General features: G+C 35.7%; 1 protein-coding gene across 1 annotated transcript in view; it reads left to right on the top strand.

The window, feature by feature from the left end:
• The first annotated feature begins 230 nt into the window (after positions 1-230).
• Positions 231-21,394, top strand: part of SGCZ (sarcoglycan zeta) — a 112,597-nt gene continuing 91,433 nt past the window's right edge. The window contains exons 1-3 of the mRNA XM_031055428.1: positions 231-264; positions 1,454-1,555; positions 12,768-12,869. Of these exons, the coding sequence (XP_030911288.1) occupies positions 12,774-12,869 (96 nt within the window). The 5' untranslated portion in view covers positions 231-264; positions 1,454-1,555; positions 12,768-12,773. The remainder of the gene's footprint in view (positions 265-1,453; positions 1,556-12,767; positions 12,870-21,394) is intronic.

The following is a 21,394-nucleotide window of genomic DNA, read 5'->3' as shown; positions in this document are numbered from 1 at the left end:
TTCATATTTTATTATCGTGTGCTTACTTTCTCTTCACTAGTTTAACGGCATCAATTTTAGCCCTTTGTATGTCTCTCTAATTTCCCACCTCCCCCTTATTATTTAATGTTTATTTGCATTGTCCCTTGTGTCATCCTTATCTTGTTTTGGTTTTTCATTGCTTTTGCATCTCATAGATCTCAGGGGCATCTTCCAGCTTCCTACAAATAGCTTGTTTGATTATCTCTTCTGGTAGAGTTCATGATATTTTTCAAAGGATTCCAGGTAAGTTGATCTTTACTGCCACTCTTTTGCCTTTTAAAAGATAAATGCCAATTCTTTCTTCTAGTTTTCACCTTTACAGTTTGCTCTCATCCATCCTTAATGAGTTCTCACAGACTTTGTACTCATAGGCTGCATAATTATGAGCCACACAGCAAAAACTACTGTGGTGCAATATGAATAGATCAGTAGAAAAGACAGTTTGTACCAAGGACCCAAAAGCTAGAGTATAGGTATGCATATTTATTTACTTTATGATTACTCTGGTGCCCTGGAAAAAACATCTCCTGTTATACATGTTGCTCAAAGACAGCCAAAGGAAAGCTATTTTACAGACTCTTGCTTTCAGCTGTCCAGGCTTCCTGGTGTTGCTTCAGCAAGTGCCAGAGCATACTCTTATCTGTTTAGTGGAGGTGACATGGGTCTTCTCATGCCCTTTGCCATCAAAACAAGTCTTATTTTAGTTGTTCACTTAAATGCAACACTAGTGCCAGTTGCTTCCTAAGTTTGCGTTTGGGTATTGGCTAGAATGGAAGAGATGGTATCTTAAGTCTTGTGCTGGAGGCAAGTGATTAAGTAGACACCCTGAAATAATGACTTTCAATGTCTCACTTATTTCTTTGTATGAGCAATAGGCAGGATAAATGAGAGAGGATTTGCAGTTTTGCATTTTGACAGATGGAAGTTCAAAATCTTGGGGACAACTGACAGTAGGTACAGAACTTAGGGACACAAAGGGAAACAGCTGAGACCCTTGACTATGAACTGGTACTGTGACTGCAATGTATTGAATCTTCTATGAGACTGAAGGAGCTGATGGGAAAGCAGAGATGGAAAAGGAAAATCATTGTCAATTTAGAAAAAAAAAAAAAGGGAGAAAAAGGCAGGCAGGTAAGACAAGCAAATTAGAAAAGTGCTGAAGAGGGATACAGCAGCTGAAGCAAGAAGAAAATATATTTAACCATTGGAGGTCTTGATATAATATAAAGGAATACCTTTAGCTTGAGAGCATTTGTGTGAACTGGTTACTGACCTTGAGACCTTTAGCCTTTTAAGTGGTACAAGAAGCAGAAGGACACAGGAGGTCTCTGATTTGAAAGCATTCTGTTGGTGCATGTGCACTTGGTACTTACTGTGGGACTTGCTTGTGCTGCAGATCACACATTGATTCAGACCTTTCTGTTCCTTTTAGAGACTGTTGCTGCACTTTGAACAGATCTTCTGATTTAATTTCATCCAAAAGGAATCCCCTTCACATGCAGAAAAACTGCCCCACAGTGTGAGCCAACATGGAGTAAGTGGGGAAATGAGGGATTGCTGCACTCTACTGCTCTGAGCTATGTCACTGTTGTAGACACCTTTTAGCTAATATTTTATCATTTGCTGATTTTGTATACCTCAAGATGAAGTTCATTTCACTCAGTGGGCTTGAAAATACCTAGGTTATGCAACTATTCATAAATGCATTCATCCTTTCCTTGCAGGATCTTAATCTTTTATTACTGGTGCACCAATTAAAACAGAAAACCAATTTATTTTAACCTTTCAACTAAAGAAGAAATTTAGAAAGCAAGAAAAACATGCTTAATAACTGCCAAAATTCTTCAGTATTTATCAGGAGCCTTTCTTCTCCTTTGGGTAAATTAGTTTGTTAAAGAACTACCACTTCACTCTAATTTCTTTTTCACCTTCAGCAAATCTCCCAGGAAATTTTAACTAAGAGTCCTTTCACTGAATTTGCCTTCTTAAAAAAGCACTGCTTTTCCTTTGAATTATTTTCCTTCTAATCTAACTTTCAAGAATTTTGTCCTTTTGTGACCAATCTCAACATTACCACTTAATCTTCCCATTCACTCTTCATTCACTGTTAATTGGAACCAAATGGAAAGCAGTGCCTATCTACCCTTATTACTCCTCAAGAAAGCATTTCAGGAGCTTCCTCTTCATCCTGTCTCCTACTGTATTCATAAAAGATGTTAGCCATTAACCTATATTATCACTGAGGTCTGTGCTCTGGTTTACTCTTCACAGATACATTATCTAATTTATGCTTCTGGTCTTTGAGGGAAATCCCAAACTGGTAATGTTGTTTGGGGTTTGTTTTGTTTTTCCTCTTTAAGTTTGTACATGTCCTTTGCAGTCACTTAGCAGTTCTTTCTCTTTTTTGGTCTGAACATCAAAACAAGTGGATTCATCCATGCTCCCTTTCTGTTCTTCCTCCACAAGATGTACTACATGAATTTGGATTCTTCAACCTCCTTCTCTCCTTAGATTGTTATATTACTACTATCATTACAAATCAGCTGTATGAGGCAATAATCAGGCTGGTGAATCTGAAATCCACTCTAACTCATGATTCTTGGTGTAAGTGACCTATAGCTTCAGTCCTGCTAGGACTGAGATGGATTCTACATTTGCTGTTGGGGATTGGACCATTTGCTTCCTTAATCAGCTGCTTTGGAGGGTGTCCATTTCAGCCTCCAGGTCTGCCACTCCTGCATTTGCATTCCTTTCCAGCTGGTCAATCACTTTTGCACTGGAATTCCTCATGCCTAATGTTATTGATATCCTTTTGTATCATATGGGCTTCTCTGTTTCATCACTTTGTCTATAGGTCTTCTGCCAGTTTCCTAAAGGGAATATGCAGGGACACTTCATTCCTGTTTTCTGCTTTTGGAAGATATAGGTCTGTGTTCCCTGGTTTCAGTGATTTTGATGCTGTGCTTTTAAGGGGGTGAATTGTGATACTGAACTTCTTCCTAAAGTCCCTTCTGCAATCTGTCTCTAAAGTTTCCCTGTTACAAAGGTCAGCAAGCCATTGAAGTGTTGATTCACAAATGCTTATCTTTCATTGTGCTTCTGTGATCAGTTTAGACACACCGTAGGAAATTTATATCTGAGAACATCCCTCAAAATGATGCAGTACATCTTTTTGTCATGTTTTCTTGTGAAATTATCCACTTTACAAGGCTTCTACCATTTGCCAACATAACTGATAACTTCTCAATGACTTTTGCCATGCTGAGCTATATGCAAAGAGATTAGGTAGGTCCTATTTCCACTGTGGTTTGAACACTCCCTAAAAAACTGAAGGTTAGTATTTTTACTCCCTTTGCACTGCAGAGAAGGAACTGAAAGCTATCATTTAGGAGATGAGTGTTCTATTGAGCAGGCTGTTAGATAAAAGAGGAGCTATTTTTAAGCAACTTTGTAGCATTTCTTACACTTCCATTTTCTTTTCCCTGATAGCACAAGATGGATCTCTGCAGCAAGCTACTTTGCTCTTTGTCCCATTTATTTTATTGAGTGTATCAATGGAGCAATGTTTTGTTTAGTGAAAGATATGTAGAAGTTCTTTTGAAAAACTTGCACTGTTGGTGCTGTAATACTAAGTAACTGTCTAAACTTGGATAATATTAAGGCTGCAATGTTATATAGTCACACTTCTTGAATTGTAAAATTGTTTGATACGACACTTTTTCCTCACATGAAAATAAACATTTTTCATTTTGACAGTAATAGGTTCCTTAAACTGGACTGTTTTGAAAATTGTTTTCTTTGATGCTATTTAATGCTGCAATGTGATCAAGGAAGCACTGTAATAGGTCCTACTTAATGATATTTGTTTTGTTATAAGAAAAGCACACTTTGCTAAATACAAGTGCCAGTCCAGGGAGTTACAGAAGGATATGCTTGGCTGTGGGTACTTCAGGACCTCCATGGTATGGTTCATGAGGTTATCGTAAGTTAAGTTTTTATAAAGGATACAGAGTCATAGTATAGCAAAATATTTAGGAAGGTACACATGCCTTAATATAAGAAAGTAGAAATTAAAATTCAAATTTCTTTGGATGCTGAAATCTAAATCAGGGAATATTTTAAATCTAGGACTCAGATCTGCAGGTGAGAGTCCAAGCTTGTGCAACTTGTCTTAAAATGGATCTCAGTCTTTTGTGATGGAGCAGCATGGATTTTAATATTAAAAAAGTCTTTTGGGAAAAATAATGTTGGTATTAAGGATTTTGAAGGCAAATTCGTTTTTTTTCGAATAAGTTTTTTATTATTTGTATGAACTGGATGGTTACCTAGAAAAGAGCAACCATTAGAGCAATGTGGTTCTACTATGATAGCAATAGACTAGTCATCACATACTAAGGAGGTTAAAAAAAGTTGTCCCTTTCATAGACAGGGTACATACTCTAATAAGCACATAAAAGAGAAGCTACTGTCTAGCTACTTTGTGGATTCCAATATCTAAATTCATTTGTTCTGATGACAACATCTGATTTGTAGCATATCATCAGTCAGAATCAGAATAATATTGCAGAAATACCAGACATGCTGAAATCAACAAGTGAGATTATTTTTCCCTGCTTAGCCATGGTAAGTGTTCACAAGCTGTGCTTGTTCAGGTTTTTTTTTTTCTACTTAGAGAGATATGGGCAATAAAGGCAGACTAGGAGCAATGTGAAGCATTAAGATGCAAAATAACATACAAAGAAAATGATCTGTGATTATTTAGTCTAAGCAACAATGTATCTGAAGGGCAAACAAAAGTAATTGCATTATAGGACTAGAGTTTTGGGCTATGTATGAAGAAAATTCTTTTAAAGATAGTAGAGGCAATATAGTAACTTGCTTAAAGAAGATATAGAATCTGCCTTTAAGGGAAAGAACAAGAGAAAAGCAAACCGTTACATCTGTAGCAGCTAAGGTAGAGCTGACTTTGCAATATTGTAAGAGAATAATATTCTTTACAGAACCTCTTCACTACACCCACAGCTCAGTTCAAGACATGCTTTATCATTTTTCAGTAGGTATAAATGCTGCCAGAATAATTACTAATGCTTGTTTAGCATTTTTTTTTCTTCTGCCCCACTTAGAGATTAGTGCCGCAAGAGCTAAAGTTTTGGTTGCGTCAGGGCAAAGTGCAAACATGAAAAGCTCAAAACGCATAATTGCATTAACACAAGCTATTTCATGCATGTGACTGACAAACCAAATAACAATTTTCCTTCTCAAAATCTAGACAAAACTGCATTAGTTCAGTGTATTTCACTGGAATACACAATAAGGGTAAGTCCTAAAACTTATTTGTAAAATCTCCTAGAAAAATGTCAGAACCTCTTCTCTATTTTAATTGTCATATGTGTACACAACAAACCAGTGGGACTGTACTTTTTTTTCTTATAGGTAAATACTTTTACAGGTTTATCAACAACGTTGTCTGCTTCTGTATAGAGCATATTTGTTTATTATCCTCTTATATCAGTTTTTAATTTTTCTTTCTGAAGTCAGGCAATCACTTGAAAAAAAAAAGAATAATGTATGATTAAATTTTCAGCATGACTAAATTATCTTCAAGATTCTGTGCTGAAATTACAACCAGGACTCAAACACAGGGAAGTGGATTAAATAAACTGCAATTTATGTGGACAAAATAAACACACTCACACTCAATACTGCTGGCTCCTGCACAGCTTGTTTTCACCAGGACCCCAAGGTACTTTTCCACAGAGCTGCTTTCCAGCAGGTCAGTCCCAGCCTGTGCTGGTGCATGGGGTCACTCCTCCCCAGGTGCAGGACCCTGCACTTGCCTTCACTGAATTTCCTCTCTGCCCATCTCTCCAGCCTGGCAAGGCCCTTCTGAAGGGCTGCACAGCACTCTGGGGTATTGGCTGCTCCTCCCAGCTTGGTGTCATCACCAAACTTGCTGAGGAGGCATCTGCCCCTTCATCCAAGTCATTGATGAATAAGTTAAACAGCTCCCAATATTGAATAATGGGAGACACCACAAGTGTCAGGCCTCCAACCAGAACCTGTGTCACTGATTGTGACTCTCTGGAGTCAGGCAGTTCTCAATCCATCTCACTGTCCACTCATCCAGACCACACTTCCTGAGTTTGCCTACAAGGATATTGTGACAGACCAGCGTCAAAAGCCTTGCTGAAGTCAAGGTAGGCAATATGCACTGCTGTCCCCTCATCCCTCCAGGTAGTTTTTTCTTTGTAGAAGACGTCAATGATTTACCCTTAGTGAATCCATGCTCCTGATCACCTTCTTGTCACCTACATGGATAGGGATGGTCTTCAGAATGAGACACTCCATCACCTTTCCCGGGATTGAGATCAGGCTGACTGGTCAGTAGTTCTTTGGGTCCTTCTTCTTGTTCTTTTTGAAGACTGGGGTGACATTTGCATTTTTTCAGTTCTCAGGTGCCTCTCCTGGCTGCCGCAACCTTTCAAAGATGATAGTAAGTAGTCTCACAATGGTGATATTAAAGGACGCATCTATGTTTGAATGAAAAATATCATAACTCCCCTTGTGATGGAATAAAATCAAAATTTTAAGCATGAAATAGGGATTTCATCTTATTGTCATGATAAGTATATATTTTATATTAATATAGGTAGTTTATAATTGAAGAACCAGGTCATACTCCACACTTTCAAAAACCATTCCAAAGTAACATGTATTCAAGGAATTTTAATTCCAGTTAGTTTGGATAGCACTCTGACTTCTCTTTCTTTTTAATGGTTTTTCCTGTTATTTTTTTCCTTAGTTTGTTTCTCTTTAAACATTCTTGCACTGTACTACAGTAATTTCCTCCCTAGCTTTATCCTGATATCAACTTAGTGTCCGTATTGTAGAGGCTGTCTGTTATTGTCAGCAGATGGATGAAGGCAGGTGTTTCCATCAATCCAGATTTTTGCCATTCCAGTGAATAGCTTGCCTTTATGTTACCTTTGGTTTTGGCTGTTGAAGTTCAGTTATCTTTCCTAGTAATCCAGGAGAATACTCTGGTTTTGTTGCTTATGCCACTACCCATTTTGTTTATGTAAGATTTTTGCTGCCTACAATTTTTCCTTCAGTTGTACATCCCTAATCACATCCAAGCACCATTTTTCTCCAACTGGAATATTTTCCAGCTCTGTTTATTACATCCAGGTTTTTGCATGTGTGAATACAATACAAATAATTTCCTTTGTCATCTTCCTTCCAATCTTTTGTGTGCATCTTCCATTTTATCAACAACATAGCTGCTAATATAGGTCATCTTCCTAATCATCCCTATAACTGTCCCTTTACATTACCTGTTTTTTTTGTGCCATCCTATCAAGTTCAGTATGCTTTTTCCATCTTCACTATAATTCACTACTGCTACATTTGTTCATTCACCTTTCTTCTTATAGGATACCTTCCTTTTTTTTATTTGGCATGGAATGTTTGTATGTGTAGATGTTTCATCTGCGTTTTTTCATACCAGTGCAGCCACATCATCCAAATTCCATTTCATGTATGGTTTGTGCTATGATGCCTACAAGGCAACAGACATTGAATTCTTATTAATGTATAGGACATCTGATGTAGGCACTTTGTTTAAACCCTCCTATTCTATTATTATCATTTTCCCTCTCCCTGTTTTGTGTAATGATTCCTTCTTCAGAATGTGAGTTTTTGGAGACAGGGTTTGGGCTTAAATATATACTCAGAAAACATGCAGGATATCACACCTAACATCAGGACTTTTGAAAACCTTGAATATTATTGATAAGAATGGATTTCTTGACCCACCAACTACTTGTTTGTTCCTGCTGTAAAGTACTGAAACATGTATTTGGTGTATGTTGTTATTGTTATGGGAGTCAGAAAAAATACCATGCAAACTTGAAATATATATTTATTAATACTATTTATTAATGTTTTAGTCAACTCATAATAACCAACATTTCAGTTCACTTTTCACTGTGCTACTGCATGTAAGTTCACGATCCTAAGGAAAAAGCCTGTATTTTAGTTAGCAGAGTTCTTTACTGCCTTCTCACTGCCCACTTCATGAGATGCATGACAAATTACTGGAGGATCTATCAGAGTGCTGTTCTCACCCCACGTAATGAGAGCTTTCATTCCTGACCTGGAGCATCATGCCTTCCAACTTCTTTTCCCCAGACCAAGGAATTTTCAATTCTCTGGTCTTACACAGGAATTGCAGATGTTTTGTCCACTTTAATGTCTTTCATATACCAATGTTATTGATAGATTTGCAGAATTTTCTAACATTAAAGGTCTGGGTTTGATCTCCTGCAAGGAGGTGTTATTTCATCTGGGTGGAGTGAGTTTATAAGATAGAGTTACTGACTTTCAAAATACTATTTCTAATTGAAATATTCCACAGCTTGGCTTCAAAACTGCCCCTTCTAAGCCAGCTTAGTGAATCCTGTCCTAGGTCTCCAGTTGTTGTCATCTATGTCACAAAGCACTGGCTCTATTATGTAGAAAGCGAAATTTGTTCTTTCACACTTCTGGTTTATCAGCAATTTGTGTAGAATTCCTTATCCTCTTCTTTTTACTTAGAATGTCTTACTGCTTAAACAAATAAAAGTAAAAAAGAAAGAAAGAAAAACATAGAGAGAACAATAAAAGAAAGGAAGCACACCACCACATATTTCTTTAGATAGCAGTATGTATAGCCCAGGACTAGTTGTAATAGTTTAGATTGTAGACAGACTACTGCAGATTGTAGGTTTAGCCAACTTCCTGACTTGTTGAGAAGTATTCATAGTTCTTGAGAAGTATTCATGGCATATGCTTTATATTTGTAGTTGTCATAAAACATGCTGCTGTAATAGTTTATTGGGCAGAAATTATACAGGCTGCATAAGTAATGCACCCTTGTCGAATTCTCAGCACATTGTGAAGAAATAACTTAATCTTTTAAAAGATCATCCTGCCTGTTTAAAGACAGTGTGAATTAATCTCTGTACCATTTACAGGATCATCGAAGAACATAAATCTCTGCCTGTTTATAAGCAGGTCAAAGCTTTAAAAAGCTCTGAATGTCAGTATTGTTGTTTGCCTCCCAGAATATTTTTCTGGGGAGTTCTTTTATGTTCTGATTCAAATTTATACTCTCATTATCACAGATTTATAGTAAGTATAGTTTAGGACTTCATTGACTTTAACGTAATGTTCAAAGTCAGTAAAACTCTTCCTTAGGTTGCTGCAGTTTTAAGACAAACAGCATAAACTAAATGCTTGGTTTTCATATTTTAATAGCTTCTTATTTGAATTTCTGGTTTTAATCACTGAAACATGATGTACTCTAAGAATAACGTAAAATATTGATAGTGATGTTTGATTTTTTTTACAATCTCTATAAGACATGTTTATGGATGTAAAGGGGTTGTTTTTCTTTGTATGTGAGGGAAAAGAGCAATGTAAGTGAGGCAGGGTCACAGTTTGTTTCATATTCTTAAATGAGAATCATGGAAAGTTGTACATGGTGTAAGATACAGAATAATAATAAATATTGAATAATAATAAAGAGGACATAAAGTGATGCAAAGACAATCACTCACAACATAGCACAGACTGATGCCCACTCTGTCTCCAAGCAGTGGCCTGAAAGACAAGATTTGAAAGACAATCCTTGTCTCTCCAGCCCCCTTCTTCCTGTACCACCACTTTTTCTTGCTGAGCATGATGTTACAGGTATGGAATATGCCTTTGGCCACTTGGGCTCGATTGGCTTAGCTGCGTTCCCTCTCAACTCCTTGGCCATCCCCACTCTATTTATTGGGGGCAGAGAGGGGGAAAAATGATAAAGGCTTGACACTCTGGAAGCACAGTTCAGCAATAGCCAAAGCACTGGTGTTTTAGCCAAAACTGCTCACTATTATGCCAGTTGCTATGATGAAAGAAAACCTCATCCCACTCAGTCCTAGTACCAAACTTGACACTTGTTTTAAGTACTGGCATAGTTCAGTCAAGTCTATTTTTGCACTTGAATAAAATCAAATCACACTAAAAGGCTAATCTGAGTTTTATTTGCCTGGAAAACCTAAACTTTATGGAGTTTATTTATGGAAATAAGCAGAAGGACCTTCCTCTGATTAATCTTTTAAATATTAATTACTTTTTAACCAAGTTGTGTTAATTTTGGAAACCCTTGAATTTTTCTCTTTAACAGCATAGTTTTAACCTAATGAAACAAGAAACTCCTCTTATTCCAACCCCTGTTTAAACTTGATGGAGGGGTTATTGATGAAAAAAACATACTGGGAAGTAATTCTTTTAGTGGGGTCATCTTCGTTAAGCATGTCGTAGTAGTGCATGTCTGACTATATTCTGTATTTTACTAGTCAGACTTATTTCACATAGGTCATTACATACTTCAGGAATTGTCCAGAAGATTATTGTGTTTATCAAGGAATTGAGGTTGCAGTCACCCTATTCCATTTTAATAACACCTTTTGTGACTTAGGTTCCAGAATGTAGTGTCTGTCTTTTTATGTTGAATCATGTAATTTTACTGAAGCTAGTGCTTCTGTTTGTGCAGAGCCTGTCTGCATTCAATCTGTTGGATTCTGCTGAAGACTAAAGAATGAGTACCTAGAAAGGTCACTCAGAAAAATGGAAGCCCTTATGGACCCAGTAGGCTCTATCAATACTTTGCTTCTGAGACCCGGACAGTTTAATCTTGCTATACTATTTAACTTCCCACTGCTGAAAATAAATAGAGAAAATATGATAAGTATCAAAAAATAGTGAATTAATTGATTTTTGTGCTTTAGGTCTCTGTCAGTAACATAAGAATAGTACCACCATATAAAGTTACTGAAAGTATTTTTAAAATTAATTAATAGTTGTGAGGAATGATATTACTTCAGTAATAAACACTTATGTGAACAGAAGTCTAGAAGAATACTGACAGTACTGTCTTCACAGCAAAGTTTTAACAGAGTACAATAAATAAGGAGCAAAGACAATAATAATGTGAAAGCAAAATAGTGAGTAGCTGCTGATTGAAGTTTGTGCCAATTCTGTATGGAATAAGCTGAGATTCAGGAGGGTAAATCACATATATATATATATAATTTTATCCTAAACATACTTGCAAGATAGAGCAGATGGAAGCTTCTTAGGTAACTTTAATATCAGCATTTCTAGTTTTCTGAAAGCTTGAATTTACATTTTTGTGTATTTTTTGTTTATTTTTTACTTCCTCCTTTTCCTTCCTTCCCTATTTTTCTTGTAAATGTAATTTATGTATGTCAGTTAGAAACATTCCACAGAATCAGGTAAAATGAAATACTGAATTTGCCTTTTCATTTAGAAAACACGTTTATATCCAAATCAATAAATCAAAAAAAACCCCCTAATTCTTGTTGAGTATTTATTCACTGGTGAAAACTACAGCATGCTTGTTGTGTTTTCCCAGGTTATCCTTTACTATTAAAATTTTATATTCTATTACTATAGGATTGATCAAATAGAGATTTAATTTTTGTTAATGCAGGTTGCACATTCCATGACAAGCTCTAATTTCTTTATTTCCTTTTCAAAAACAGGTATCACTGTTTCCTTTTCCACTTTTTGTTAGAAAACCCCCAAAAACCTGAAATTTGAAAATATTTGTATGAACATTTCTTGTCTTAAGATAAATACTTTAACATATATCACCACTTTCTTAAGAGGCATTATTTGAGAATTCAGCTGTAGTAGTGGAGGACTGTTACCCAGCTGTTTACCCAGTAGGCAGAGGTTACTTGCCTCACACTTCAGCCAGCAGAACGAAAGTGCAAGTTCTCATTGTTGCAGTAGACTAGAGTCAACAATGGCTTTGAGATACATAATTAGTGGTTAGATTAAATGTGCTTATTTTGCACTTAAGTGGATCAAGTTAAACTCCACTGGCTGTACGGTGAAGAATTACTCTTCTATCAGGAACATAGTAACAAGATTCTCAGGATAAAAAATCTTTACTTTCTATTGTTGTGCAAAATAATTTTGTCTGTTGAGTATAAAGCATGTTTAATTGGTTTTTTTTCCTGTAAGAGTGCAGCTGAAGTTTTATTATGCCACTTTCCTATGCTTATATTTTATTGGACATTGAATTTTGTGGTTTACTTGTTTCATCCACTTTTACAATGGCACCTTTCCTATTTCTATTCTGATAAATAAACACAAACAATCAAAATTAGCACTTTTGAAGTTGTTCATCAGCAACATGCTCTTAGTAGTGATGAGCAACCACTAAAAATTATTTTCTTTCTTCCTACATGATATTTTCCTATGTATTTTAATCACCAGGAAAAGCAAAAGCACTGGATTCCAGCTATAAATTGCTTTAAACATAAAAAAATGTTACATGGAGAAAATTAAATATTTTTATTGAGCAATTTTAAAATTAAATTCAGCAATTGTAATATTTTCACCCTATTCACAGAATAATGATGATCCACAGTTTTACCCTGGCGCTAGGTTCATCCAAGAAAGAAAGTGTGCAGATCACCATCAGGTTGCACAGTCAAATACTTCAGCCCTAGGTGAAGCTCTGACTACAAATGTGCCCATCTACCTGCTGCCCAAGATCATGAGTAGAGCTGGGGACAGTGGGAGAGCACTCATTATTTTTAGGGATTAAGCCAACTACTGTCTTCTTTTTAGGTTGTTCTGGATAAGGTTATTTCCTAAAGTGAATATATGTATATTATTGATTGTAGGATGGAATGGGAAATTTGAGAGTCACTAAAAAAGGAATACGACTTGAAGGAATATCTGAATTTCTACTTCCACTATATGTGAAAGAAATCCATTCCCGAAAGGTAGGTATTTTTCATCTTTATTTCTTAATTTGCAGCTAATATAAACTGATCTCTTCAGTCACAAACTACAAAGTTTAATTCTTACACCTCCTAGATTAGCAATCAGTAGAGGTTTGCTTTGAGAGTATCTTAACAGTGAAGGCTTCCTTATCTCATTTTTTTTTCTGAAATCTTACTTGCTTCTTAAAAGAAATGTTTTATCCTAAAGAAAGGAGATTCAAAGCATATATATTTTATACTTCAAATGACCTCAGAAATGGGAATGGAGCATTTGACTCTCAGTTGATGTAAAGTCCAGGAAAGCAAGAGTGGTGAAAAGTTCAAAATGCAGTGAAATAAGGAATGGTTTTTTTTCTTTTTATCACTAGCTATCATGACTTCTTATTTTTCATTATTTTTTTAATTTTTGTTTGGGTTTATTTTGCTCATTAGGTAGAGGAAATCCTGCTATACTGTGTAATGTCTCTAGGATTTAATTTTTCAAAGCAAACCCTTTTAAATGCTTAAATGAAATTATCATATATCATCAGATTATTACAGAGAAAAAAAGAAAAGCAAGAAGTTTTGTACTATGCAATTCAATGTAGGTAATTTTAAATCCTTTGGTTTTATTCAGTTATGTTGTTTATATTAACATTGTCAATGTATTTTAAAAATATTGAAATGCTGGAAAAATCATCTTTTTACCACGAGAGTGATTACCTATGATCTGAGTAGAATATTATGTTGGCTTTCAGTCAGTCATCTGAAAAGAATTTTATTGTGCATATTGAAACACTTGACGGGAATCACAAGTATGTTGACCCTAAATTCCTTTGTGGAAAATTTTGTCTGTTGAAATCTGTCTTCTGTGTATATAAGTCTTGAGTACATTCATAAATGAGATGAAAATTTCCCATTTCTCTTAATTAGTTCGCTCTTGTGTTAATAAATCCTTGAGGTAGTCTCTTTATCCTCTTGTTCTCTAAAGCGAAGATCTTGCAATATTTGATAGAGCAGCAATATTGTCCTAGGTAAAGAAAACTTTTATAATATTTGAGTAACCTTGCAGAGAGCATACTTTTCATTCAAGGCTGCAGAACATTACTTATGATGTGTGCATTTTTATAATTTCTTTTCTGTGAGTGGACAGGATGTATTATTGTTCCATGTCCTGTTACTGTACACGAGAGTAATGATGATTTGGAATATTTTCTTGCCCAGTGTTTCATACTGCAGAACATTGGTTCTTTTAAAGAGAAGATGGAAACTTTTGTTTCAAGTGATAATAATGAGACTTGAGTAGGGTCCTAATTTCATTTCACTGCTAACAAATCTCAGAAAAAAATGCATTTTATGCATATTTAATGCATGGTTATTGTAAAAGAGGGGATGCAGAATCTACCAGATGCCTAACATAAGATCCCAATAGTCCAGTGAAGCTCATGAAAAAAACGACACTTGTCAGTAAATATTCTTAAGCCAGCAGAAAATAGAGTTGATCATTAACTGGAAAAAAATAATTCAAGTAAAATATTTTTGGAGTTCTCAGTCTACTTATCTGTATTAACTTTAAGGCACTTGTCACCTAGATAAAAAAGTGGTATTAACACAGGCTTTATTCTCATCTTGCAGAAATTTTGAACTAGATTCACTTTCCAGTCTTCTTCCAACTTGGTCAGTAGTTGTGCTGAAGTTCAGTAACTTCTGTATGCAAATAGAAATACCACAAGGAAATGATGAAGGAAACCTCTGGAGCTGTATCCAGCTTAGCAGTAGAGTTTTGTTATGTATCTGCAGTGTATTTCTACAGCTGTATGGCATCTGCGTGTGACATGAGCTGTTTTGGTACATAAAAAAGTGACCGTAGTGCTGTTGAAATCTAAAAGTAAGCTAGGTTTTCTGGGATCTCATCAGAGTCAGTAGTGACCTAGCCAGTATTGACAGCATATTCTGAGCAACCATCCTGCTCACTCACCAGCTATTAATGTTTACTTTGGGTAATACAGACAGGAATGCTTTTGTCTGCCTTTTCCATTTAAGTAATAACGATTTAAGTTTGATGTATGCTGGAGTTAAAATATTCTGTGAAATCAACAACTTATTGCTGTTTCTAGAAGGAGAGTTAGTTCTTTAAGCCTACACTCATTCCCCAATAAAAGAACACTTCCATTAAAGTGACATTGTTTGATTAATTCCCTGATGACTTATTTAGCAGTAACTTTGCAGGACAGGTATATTTCTTCTGCACTGCAGAGCATGGTTTGTGGAATGGCCTCTGAGGGAGCTCCATGGAGGCTCTCAGGAGCTCTCAGGAGGCCAGGCCTTCACTGTTCTCCCACTGCAGCTCAGGGCAGAGTGAGATGCAGCAGCGGTGTGCTGTGCTATGGCTAGGAGGCATTACTGGAATTCTTGCACATTTGCTGGTGCTATCTTTTAGTAAGCTCAACCTGAAAGTGATAAAAATGTTCATTGAGAGGGCAGCATTCACCTCTGATAGTGAATTACTGCTGATAAGAGTGCCCAGCAGTCGGTTGAGTAGGTAGGCGGAGCTGAGCTCTGTGCTGCTGCAATTTAAGTGTGAGAATGGCTAGATTTGCTAGTGTAAAGCTCACATATGCTTACTGATGGCCACTTGCCTGCTGCATAGCCAGATGCCCAAATAAGATCATTTATTCAGTGTTAAGTGCAGATCTTAAACTGCTTTTATCTAGAGAATGGTATTGAACTTTGTATATAGGTTGAAATACTGCCTTTTATCTTGTGATTGCTTCATTGAAACCCTGAATATTCAAAGGAAGTGCTAAAATACTTAGATTTAAGTTAGTTGGAAAACAAATGTATGTGAATTCTTAAAAACAAAACTTCTAGTGACAATTACGTCTGACAGTATAAAATTTTCTTTCCAAAGGTAGTAATGAAAAAGCCAGGTCTTGACTAAAATGAATATTTTCTCTTGTGTAGAAGTTGTGTAATTGAGAAGGCTACTCAAAGTGTGCTGTTTCCCTGGCCTTGCTCCTCTTGTTTTGCCCTTTTACCATACACAGTTAGTGGTGTCTGCCAAACTATGGGTTCCTACCCCTAATTCTATGTTTACCCAAAGAAATTTCTATATTTTCATCAAATGGCTTCTCTGCATGTCAGAATTTAAAATGATGCATCACACCCTGAGCAGATAAGGGCTCATTTGATCCTGAATTGACATCTTTATATCCCCAAAACCAGGGCATGTGTAGTCTGTGTAATGAATCTTACAGAGAATAACATTTTGGCTATGAATGGTCTAACTGTATAGTTTTGATCAAATTGCTCACCTGAAACCAGCAAGTTTCATCCAGACCATGTTATAGTTCTCACGTTTATATCATTTGCATCATTATGATGCAAACTTTATTCTTTATAGTGTATCTTTAATGAGATGTATGAAATCAAATATCACACAATGCACGATCTTGAATTATTTCAGTATTTCAGTTCTTCTGAATTAAATGTTTTTATTACCATGCTACTGCATCCATACTACTGCACTTCAGAATGGAAACAATCAAGGTACAGTCTTATTAGCTTGTCATATAACAATAAAAGTTATATGGTGTTTGTGGTGTTTTCTTGAGAATGCATTCCTGGGTTTTTTAATCTTTTCAATTTGCACATACAGTTCTTAAGGGCTGAAAAAAATCCAGTTTTCTCCTTGTGAAATTGTTTCCATTCCATAAAAGAAGTAACCCATTGTTCCTTAAAGTAGGAGGGATTACTTCAGGGTTTTTTTTCACAATTAATAAGGTTAAAAATGTGTTCTCTGAAATTAGTGTGTGTTTTCCTGCCACAATGAGTGTGAGATATCCTTAGAGAGCACAGAATTTCCAAGTCTTTGAGGAAATTTCAAGAAAACAAGAAATAATGAATATATATGAATTTCTGAACATGAGAAACTGAAAACTTTGTGTTTATCTTGAGTTTCAAAATATGTGATTCTGAATGAATTAAGAAATTGTAGGTGGGGTTCAAAGCAGTATTTCTTTCAGGTATTTTTTCCTCCAGATTTTTACTCAAGAGACTGAATATCCTTGTAAGTATTTAGAGAGCTTTATTTGACATTGTTTTACTTCCATACCTGGGTCAATCTTGGCAAAAGCTAATCTAAAATATGTTTCTTTCATCACTGTTTCTCTGAGTGTATATCGTCATCAAAATAGAATTACTTTTGCTAATTTCAGCCAAATCATTGCATATATTTAGGTTTATGTTTGGGCCTTAGGTGCCTTTGTGATAACCTCAAATTCTTTTTCTGAGACAATGTCTTTGTTGAGCTTCTCTCTCTGATTGAGTCATAAGGATGCAGCCTAGGAGATCACATCAAAAACCCTTAAGAAGTTGAGGAAGAACATACACTCTTGTGCATTGAGACAGGCTTCTCTTTTTGCAAGACCACAAGTTGGTACTCCTTTCCTTTACTAATCCTATGCTTATTTTGTCCCAACTGACTTTTTTTCATATCTACATTGTAATAATTTTTAGGGGCGTCTCCCACATAATCTTGCTAGGAAGTGATGTGAGACTGACTGGGCTGTAGTTTCTAAAGTCTTCCTTCCTTTCAAGATGCTCATACTCTCTTGTAAGGGCCTGGCAGGATGGGGGTTTTGTTGATTTCAGGGTTGGGTAGAAGGAGCATATTCCCCCACATTCCACTCAGAGATGTTCTCCCACAATTTCAAGGCCAGATTTGCTATATCAACCCTTTTTTCTGCTCTTTGAGATACCCTTCTGCCATGCAGTCAAAACTAGTTCAAGAATCATGCAGTCGTAACCCTACTGAGGTATATAGGTATCAGAGAAACTCCATTTAGGAGATGTCATTGCACATTTTTTTGTAATATCAAAAAAAACCCACAAAGGTACCCAAAGAATCTGCCACGGTTATTGCAGATTCTTTAGCTGATGTTCTTTAGTTGATTCTTTAGTTCTTTAGGATGAAATGCAATATTTATTTCTGTAGCTACATGTCACAATCCACTCAGATAAAACTTGAAATGCTTCCCAGTTAATTTTTCTGATACCTGCTCTTCAGGCATTGCCCTTTGGGATCACTCACCTGTCACTAAAGATAAAGTCACTATTATGGCATTGTCCTGGTTTTGAGAGCTAGGACAGTCATAAAGGATTCCTTAAGTTATTTTGGCTCTCAACACCATGTCATTCCAATAGTGTCACTTTTATTGATATGAAAGAGATACAAGGTTTTCTTCATCACAAGCTTTGCCAAAGGACAAGTCACTCCTATATTTGTTGGTGGTCTCTGGAGGGACTACCACTCTGAAATTGAGTTGGCTGTGCTTGGTCTTTGCTGACAGCTGATAAGAACTTCCATGATTCATGATTTTGTTCTTGATTTGTTATACTTCAATAGAATCTGTCTGGGCATCATTCAGTTGAACAACTTTATCTTTTGAATTTTGCTTTTCCATGTCAGCCTCTAGTTCTGTTATTATTGGTGAGACTTGTTGCTCAGTCAAGGAGGATTTCTACTTTTTACACTAAAATCTGAGTTAATATTACCCAAGCCTTTTTTTTTGGTTGATTATGGTTCATGAATCAAGTAATGAGAGGCCTATATCCGCCCAATTTTATACCAGCCTAAGGAACTGAATTTTATTTGGGAGCCCTTCTTCAGATGGATGTGGGAAAGTTATTGAAGTTGGAACTGTTTCTCTGGGGGTTGGTTGTTGTTGTTTTTAGCCTCAATTACATTTTCAGTTTTCCAAATACTTCCTTCATATAATACATCTGTGTACTGCTGGGGAAAATTTCAATGAAACTATATGACATCTCAGTCTGATGTCCATAATATTTTGTATCTGATTCTCAGGTAGAGTGTAGTTAGATTGAGCTGTTTTAACTTTATGGGCATCTTACGCTGAGGAATGACCTTTGTTTCCTGAACAACTTTGAAATAGTTTAGTTGCAGTTTACACAAGCTAAGCACATAAAGAAATACTATGTGTTTAAAACAGTATTAATATTTCCATAGAAAATCTGATCCAACACAATAAAGTAAAAGCAGATTACTTGCAAGTGACTTGAAAAGAGGAAGAATCTCTGTCTTTCTTCATCTTTTTTCCGTATGAATTTGCTTATATTTGTTTTGGAGAACATTTATCCTTTGCATGACATTTTATAACCTTGAGGAACACCTTAGTTTTGCTCCTCTGTATGAACCTTAGGACTATGGATGCACAGGTAAAACCAAAAGGCAAAAATATGAGTCATTGTGGCAGAAAAATATCCACAGAAGACATTCAGCAGAAATGAAATACATTAACGTAGTTTTATCTCCCAAAAATACTGTTAGTTTTTTAGTCCTGACCTGAGGGCTGCTGAGATAGTTTAAACGTATTTCTCCCAAGTGTAATATCCTCACTCTTAGGCCTTTGGTAGACAAAAGATATATATTCACAAAAAACATTGTAAATGTGAGTGTCTTAAGTTAGAAGGAGATACTTCACATCCACTCAGTGTATTGAAAGTTGCGAATATTCATGTAATAAAATTATAAGCCTAATGATGTTGGAAGTTGTCAGAATGGATTTCTGAACAGGAAATCATGCCTGCCCAAGCTGTCTTCTACAACAAAGTGTCATCCTTGGTGGATGAGGACAATTGTTATTTTTAATCTTGCCTTTAGTCTGCCATCACATATTCTTGATTGATGATCAACAGTCTAAAAGAGCAGTGAGGTGGCCTGAGAACTGGTTAAACTGCTGGGTTCCAAGGGCTGTGACCACTGGAGGCCAGTGGTGTAGTCATGGGGTCAGTACTGGGGTCATTCATTAATGACCTGGACAATCACAGTGCAATCTTGGCAAGATTGCATATGAGATACAACTCGGAGGACCAGCGTCCAAACAAGTAATTTTTAGACGCAAAAGAGAACAAGAAAAATAATGAAAGCATTGGAGTTTTAACTGTTCAAAATTTTAATTATTCCCAACTCATTAGTAATAACACTCTTTGTTTTTCCTGTTTAACATCAGATGAATTTCAAGAGTATTGAGGGTAATGATCAAATCAAAACTTCAAAGATAACACTTTCAAAATGAATATAAGACAGATTCTCAGGATATTTATTCTGAAACAAATGTTGCATCCTAAAGTTTGAATTTGTAAATTCCAGAAATACAAGTTAAATAATAAAATTAATTTTACCCATTATATAGAGATATTTTTTTAATCTTGAAATAAAACAGAATTGTAACAATCTTCTTTTATTTTGTCTGTTGTGCTTTCAGAATGCTTTTTGTCTTGCATGATACTTCTCTCTTTAAAAACATTTGTTGTGAAATCATATAAAATAGTCAAGTTATTAATAATCTACAAAAATAAATATCAATAAAATTTTCCAAATTCCCTAAACCTAAACACTGCTTGTTACAGATCAGAGGTGAGAAGTTCTAAAGCAATTTTAGTTTTGATGGCATCTGTGACAAAGCCATAGAAGCTTTCTTCCAGAGTTTCATGGGGCAGTTTAGAAAAAATAATTCTCCTACCTATTTATATAATTTGTCAGATCTGTATTGTGTTAGAACCAGGGTTGTTGGGTGGAGGTTTTGGGGTTTTTTTTCTATTAGTGTTCTCAATATTTCTATCCTCTATGCGGAAGAATAGGAGTCCCTTAGCAAAGAAAGAAAATTGCCTTCTAACTTCTACATTTTGGGACACTGCACACAATATTGTGTCTGCCATCACAATAGAGAAAATTAATGAATATTTCAAAGTTTGTGATGAAAAAAAAATGAATCTCATCTCAACTAGCTGAAGTGAAATTCAAAATATAAGTTATGGAATAATTATCATGACAGTGTCTTATTAGGACACCATTGCTCTCTAAAAGGGGAAAATCTGCTTCTCCTCCACAGCTTCTGACAGCCACTACAAGCAAATATAATGATTTCATTTAAAATATTGTCCCTCTCCCATTTGAAATTAGCTTCACATTTTCTTCCTTTCAGAAAGAACTAAGTTGAATTTTACTGCTTCATAATAAGCAATATTTTTTGTATGAAGACATATATATTGACCTGCTTGGTCAGTCTTAAGAGCTGGACTTTTTATCCTAGATAGCAAGCAGGCATTTTGGTTTTGTCATAATAAATGTGTCATGTTATAACCTCTAGTTTCAGAAACAACTTGTGTCCAACAATGAAATTTTCTGCTTTGAAACTGTCTTTACAAAGTGATTTTTGAGTTTTTTTTACTGTTCCCTGAAGGAGTTCCCTGTCCATCTGGTGTTGTGACATAAACTTCCATATCTTTTATATAGTTCTGAAATCCCTCCCTCAGTGACTAAAACTTCATGGGTTTTTATACTGGCAGATTAATTTCTCAGGAGGCTGCCGAACTTCCATCAGTTTCAGGTAGCAATATGGCCACAGCATTACCTGTACTGGGGGAAGAATTAAGTTAAAATAAGGTAAAGAAGGTAAAGAGATGCAAGAAGTGCTACAAGCACTTCTTTTAATGAAATATTAAAATTTATGAAAACATTTTAG

Source organism: Geospiza fortis, unplaced genomic scaffold (assembly GCF_000277835.1).
Source record: "Geospiza fortis unplaced genomic scaffold, GeoFor_1.0 scaffold40, whole genome shotgun sequence".
In the NCBI taxonomy this organism is placed as follows: domain Eukaryota; kingdom Metazoa; phylum Chordata; class Aves; order Passeriformes; family Thraupidae; genus Geospiza; species Geospiza fortis.
This window is presented reverse-complemented; position numbering and strand designations above follow the sequence as displayed.